Source organism: Pseudomyrmex gracilis, unplaced genomic scaffold (assembly GCF_002006095.1).
Source record: "Pseudomyrmex gracilis isolate BER0280 unplaced genomic scaffold, ASM200609v1 scaffold_157, whole genome shotgun sequence".
Lineage (NCBI taxonomy): Eukaryota > Metazoa > Arthropoda > Insecta > Hymenoptera > Formicidae > Pseudomyrmex > Pseudomyrmex gracilis.
In genome coordinates this window covers 159,314-165,407 of record NW_018020741.1, presented here as the reverse complement: position 1 = coordinate 165,407, position 6,094 = coordinate 159,314, and the positions used below count along the sequence as shown (strand labels likewise).

Genomic DNA, 6,094 nt, shown 5'->3' with positions numbered 1-6,094 from the left:
GACTCATCCGCATGAATTTACATTAGTCATGCTACGTAATAAAAGAAAGCATGAAGAAATAACTGCTTCAATTGGTTTATAAAAAAAAGCGTCTTTATATTTTGTCGGTCTAGAAGTCCAATAAGCGGTAGGAAGATTAATTATGCAACAAAAATTGCTTTACTTAACCTATCTAATTTTTAAGAATACCATTAGTAAGAATACCGAAATAATACCGGTATTTTATTACGGTTTTCGGTAATATATCGGTTTCGGTACTATAACGGTAACGGTAAGACTCAATTTCGGTGCTATATCGGTTTCGGTATACAATCTCTAGTATAATACCGGTATTGAAATCATACCGGTATTAAGTCCCTGGCTACAAGACAGCCCGATGCGTACCTATTTGCTCTGATCTTTGTTAATTAAGATCTCGGTAACCATTGCGAATCTAGCAAAACGGCGTAGGACTTTTTGATTCAGTTTTACTCCTTCTATTTGTTCACGAGAGATGTTACACCAATTCTGGGACACCCTGTGTACGATATAGTATTAAGTTACTTGTGTACTGGAAAATAATATTTTCTTTTGCTCTGGTTACATAGCAATGTTTCCACTTTGATCGTAACTGTATATATATTTCGCACACACGTTCACGTACGAAGCATCGAATGCGCGCATCTTCGTAGAGAGACATTTGCACGTTTATTCTGTTCAAACAAACGTCGTCAACCGCGCTGTTTATGTCGTACATGCAAATCGAAAGATCTTTGCAGCAACCTGCTAATGGCACAACGACGTACAGAATGAAATGTAAATGCAACCCCCTCATCCGTTTATAGTAGAGAGCGCAACAACAATATTAGCCGTATAGTCGTTTTTACATTTCTTTAGAGAGAAAGCAATTTGCAAAACATTTCCATGCACAATATGCATAATTTTAGGCTATTCTAATCTTCGTTGAATTCTCCGCGAGCATAAAAAGTACTCTTTCTCTGATATTGTGAAATATATTTTCATTTAATGTGAGAAAAGTTTTAATAAAAGTTATTTTAATATTTATAGATATAACGTATAACAGGTGTTTCGTAAAAAATCAGGATTTTTCATAAACGCGCGAGATTCCGTGCTGATGCTCTTATTTAGTTTATTTACGTGATTTCGTAATCGTGTTCGGCAACGATGATGACCCTCGGCAAAATGATCAATTTCGAAAAGCCGCACCACACGCATTGTGCGCCGAGTCTCGACATCGGTCTGGACATACACGCGTAATAATTTACGCTATATAATATATAGATATAGCGACGCGGCATAAACACGAAAGTCGAAATTTGTGACGTTTCTGATGTGTTTCGCTTCACGGCAGCTCGAGCTCGAGGCAAAATTGCGGTATAATAGCAAACCTCTGCAGTCTGATCGCGTCTATGAATTATGTCATCTATTCGATCGATTATGCACATCCCGCCCGTGCAAGTGACACGTTATTATCCATTGTATGTTGTTAATCATGTGTTCGCTAGGTATAAACCGCTTCAATGTTTACTTAATTTTTTGTTTATTAAATTTTTAGCCCAGAGCACATATAAAAAATAAATATAACGCATTATCTATATTAGATAAAAATCGAAGTCCTGTGTTTGCGCATGTGCGCGTTAAACACACGTGATGTAAACTAAACTATAATTCGGTGGAAGAGTAATTCTCGATTTGTCGTAATAAAAGTTTATAATTTTGATGAGTACGTAAAAGTGTTTTTTATTTTTTATTTTTTATTTTTTTTATTTTTTTATTTTGTATCATTGCGCGGAGTGCAAATTGTTCTCGTGAAATATTAGGCCGCCGAGAGATGTAAATTACCGCCGCGTGCGCGCGCGACTATTTCCGAGTTAACAATAATATCCTTCTGACGGATGTATGCAAATCTTCATTGTTTATGCACGCATTCATGATCTCATTGTGCCTGCTGTTCAAATTATTATCCAATTTTATCCATCTTCGGTGCGGAAAAGAGCGCGCTTTCAAATTTATCCGGTAATGAAAATTTCGCGAATACGATTACAAAGCTGACAATAATCAGAAAATAATCCGTCCGCATCCGCGTTTTCTCTCGTCGAATGTCGCTTGGAAATAAACACGCTTGCGAATTGTTTCCTTCTTGCCAGCCAGATTTTATAATTGCAAATTGATTCACATCACGTCACTGTCGAAATAAACAGAAGAAGAAAACGAGCGCGTGTGCTCGCGGGATTAGCGCGAAAATTACTCTCGACTTATATATATATCCAACTCGCAAACGCAATATTCTCTTGCGTCAAGAGCGGAAATAATTATGCTCGCTGTATTGTGTTAAAAAAAAAAAAGAGAAACAACCGAACAAAAATTGCTGTTAATAAGAGCACGTCAAGTGGAATGTAAATGCGGCGGGACGTTTTTTTATACGTCAAATGTATAAAAATGCGTTGCTGGCGGATTGCGACAATAGGAGTAAGTAAAATGCGCAAATGTAGATCATTTGCTTTGCGAGTCTCCGAGGAAAGTATAATCGCGGCACGGGGTGTATTATCGTGGTTGAAAAATCGCTCGCACCGCATGGTGCCAGACATGGCAGTCTGCGATTAGGGTGGTTGTGAATGTATGATAATTCTCCTCGTTACGTTCTACTTGGCAAATGAACTACGGTTTTTTGTTTTATATATCGCAAAAATCTAAGTGTAGCCGACATTACCCGGTAATTATTTTCTATGCGCAATTTTTGTGTGATATATATATATATATGTTACAGCACACATCAATCACGTGCGAGAAACCGCCGGAGTGGATCACGTCGGTATAGGTGCCGGTTACGACGGGATCAATTTGTAAGTATATATATATATATATATCATTTGACACTCTCTTATAACTTAAATAAATAAAAAATTTAATTATATAATATATTAACCGCGCGCGCGCGCGACAAATATGTTATGTATCGATAAATAAAATGATGGATTAAAAGCGAGAGAGAGAAACACATATATATATATACGTGTGTATAAATAAATTGAACAGAGAAGCAATTGTTTTGTATTTTATAAATGCGTTTATCAATTATAACGTGGTTTATGCGAGAATGACAATCAAAAGATTAAAGGATAGAAACGCTAATCTCTCTTTCGCGTTGAAATATTTTAATTTTAACTACAGATAACCTGTGCGCTTTGTGTTCGCATTAAAACGGAAACCTTGCGCGGATTTTCTCTGCCAAGTGGAAACAACGCGAATTCGTAAGCGGGCTTCCCCCTCGCGGCGTTACCAATTCTGTCGAGCTGATTGCGAACATAGTATAGTATATATATATATATATATATATACGTGCAAACGTGTAGAGAAGTTTTCGGCTGCTTTTGGATGTAGGTCGGGTTGTAAATCAATACGTGCAGAGCTACCGATCATTTGCGAGAGATTCGGAGACAGTTAAAGTCTCCTCTGTGTGAAATTTATGAGGATGAGCACAGATTACCGGTTCGATTCCGAATGACTATCAAACTGCCGCGCGCGGTACATTTCACACTCGCGGTTTCGACAGTTGTGCGGAGAAAATAATGTACGGAGAAAAATGTTTAGTCAAGACGACTTTATAAATATTGTCGGAGCTCGTCGTTTTACAAACGTTGAGAAAGAGAGAGAGAGAGAAAGAGAGAGAGAGAGAGAGAGAGAGAGAAATTACTGCGGCGGGATGCATCTTTAAAGAACTTCCTCGTACATAAAGTGGTTCTCGCGAGATACTCGATGGTATTCAGCCGTTTGTTACCGAACGGCCTTCCATTATCCCTGCCTTTGTTACGCTTTTCACACAGTTTGTTCAGCGCGGAGAAACCCGCGGAGTTCTTCTTTACTGCGATAACTCGAGGCGAAGGTACCGGAGTTCGCTAAGTGGACGTGGGAATCGGGTAAACACACGAGCATCGACCAACCCCTTTTGTTAAAAATGCCGACCTCTTTGTAGAACGCGGCCCGCTATTGCGGCCCCTGCCATTAAGCTTCGCGAAAAAATTGACAGAGCATAAAGAAGAGAATGAGAGAAAGTGGGGATGGGAAGAGAGAGAGAGAGAGAGAGAGAGAGAGAAGAAAAATGGAAAAAGACGAGAGAGAGAGAGAGAGACGAGAAGAGAAACAGCTCTAACCGCAAGTAAATTGAGAATGGTAGGGAACCTGACTAAAAAGTTGTTGAGTTCCCGGGATCCGTATGAAAAACACACGTGGTTGCGCCTGGTGTATATGGTAGAGGATTGAAAAACAGCGTGGATGCATCGAAGCGTGATTTTGCGGACCAAACGATAAAGAAGAAAAACGACGTAAAAGGCACGCTTTGCTGATCGAACCATCGCGATATATGGCTTTTTCTCGTATTTTTGTTCGGCGACAATATCGAATACAAATATGTAGCATCAGAAAAGTAAATACGTATACGGCGTATATACACCGGGAGTACTGTGAATAATTACATGCGCTTGCGGCATGAGTTTTTGTTTCTCTCCTCTCTGTGGTTAAAGCAGGATAGAAGATGAATGTAAATTTAGAAGTGAAATTTTTTTAATACCGAAGTGTTTATAATTAATAACACAAAATTTTTTGCGCGCAAAAATTGACAAATTTACACGCGTTTTTTTTTTTTTTTTTTTTACACATTGCACACACGCGTATTATATTGTCATTTAGTTTTCAGCGATTATTGTTTTGGTCAGATCGTGAAAATTATCTCGGAGAAACGCATCAGAAGATGTTTAAAATTCATTTAAGTAAGTGTATATAAATCATTAATTACACGGTAACACAGAATTGAAAATTTTATCCGCACAATTATTGTATTTTCACATCACATACATATTTTTACGAGTTATTTTCATTTCATTTTTTTTTTTTTTTCCCCTCGTGAGAGAGTATTCGATTATCGCGGCATTAATAATGAAAAACTCGATATATCCTATCGTATTTTAAATCAACGTAATTTTTACGTGTAGCTATCTGCGCATCAATTTCCGATATTATCGGCGAAATTGTGCCAGATAGAAGAAAATTTCCAACAAAAAAAAAAAACACCAGCCAAAAAATGAAAGTAATTTGTAACGACTCGATTCGGTCAACTGATGATGTAGAATCAAAATTTTGTGTTTACTAAATTTGCGATAAAGCGAGTATCACTATTTTATGCGACAAAATACTTAAAAATTTTTTTTAAACCTTTACGCGACGCGATATATATATATTGTACACTTAAGGTACTTAAAACTCATCGGCTTTAAACGCGAAACAATTTACACGCGCTTCATATCGTCCTATTTAAACTCAATTTATATATTTGCGGTAAGAGACCAATCAAACTCCGAATCACACATTCAATTATCAACAAATTAAATTTGATATTGTAAACATAACACGTTTGATACATACAATATATTGCGCATTTTGTATTTTTTTTTTTTTTTTCTGATATTCGCACAAAGAATATTCTCCGAGCTCATTTTTAAGCATTTCACAGCTTCTTCACGAACTCCGAGATTTCTGAATGCAATGAGTTCGCGAAGAACGACACGAATGACAGAGGTGTAGTTTGGGTGACGTTATACGCGAACGGCTGGAATTTCGAGAGAAAGAGTAAAAGAAAGAGTGAGAGAGAGAGGAGAGAGAGAAGAGAGAGATGTCGCATCGGAATGAAAACAATGCTCGTTTTCTTCGTGTTCTATTCTCGACTTTTCGCGCGCCACGAGAAAGAAAGAGGATGTTTAATATCTACCGCGGCAACTCGCGGGTGTAAAGTTACGGTCGTGCTAGAAAGCAATCTGAAACAGAGCTACCAATTTTCCCTTCGTAACATATTCGGGTGCTTGGCGGTTGGAAAAAGATTACACCATAAAAAAAAGACAAGACATGAGAGATGTTGCAAAAAAAAAAAAAAAATTTTCTATATATTCTCTCATTTATTATTTTCTCTACTTCGAACCCTTACGTGCTTTCCTTTCACAATGAACACGAATTGTAAATGAAACCTCCGGAAACGTTGGTGCTATGTGAAACTTTTTTTTTTTTTTTTTTTTTTTTTATTCCCGACGAGAACGGAAAACGCGAA

The 6,094-nt window shown here is 37.5% G+C and overlaps 1 protein-coding gene across 1 annotated transcript in view; it reads left to right on the top strand.

Annotated features, from left to right (window-relative positions):
- The window catches only part of LOC109857407 (dipeptidase 1), a 124,933-nt gene that overhangs the window by 93,985 nt on the left and 24,854 nt on the right, over positions 1-6,094 (top strand). Inside the window, exon 8 of the mRNA XM_020433682.1 lies at positions 2,768-2,843. Within this exon, the coding sequence (XP_020289271.1) occupies positions 2,768-2,843 (76 nt within the window). The remainder of the gene's footprint in view (positions 1-2,767; positions 2,844-6,094) is intronic.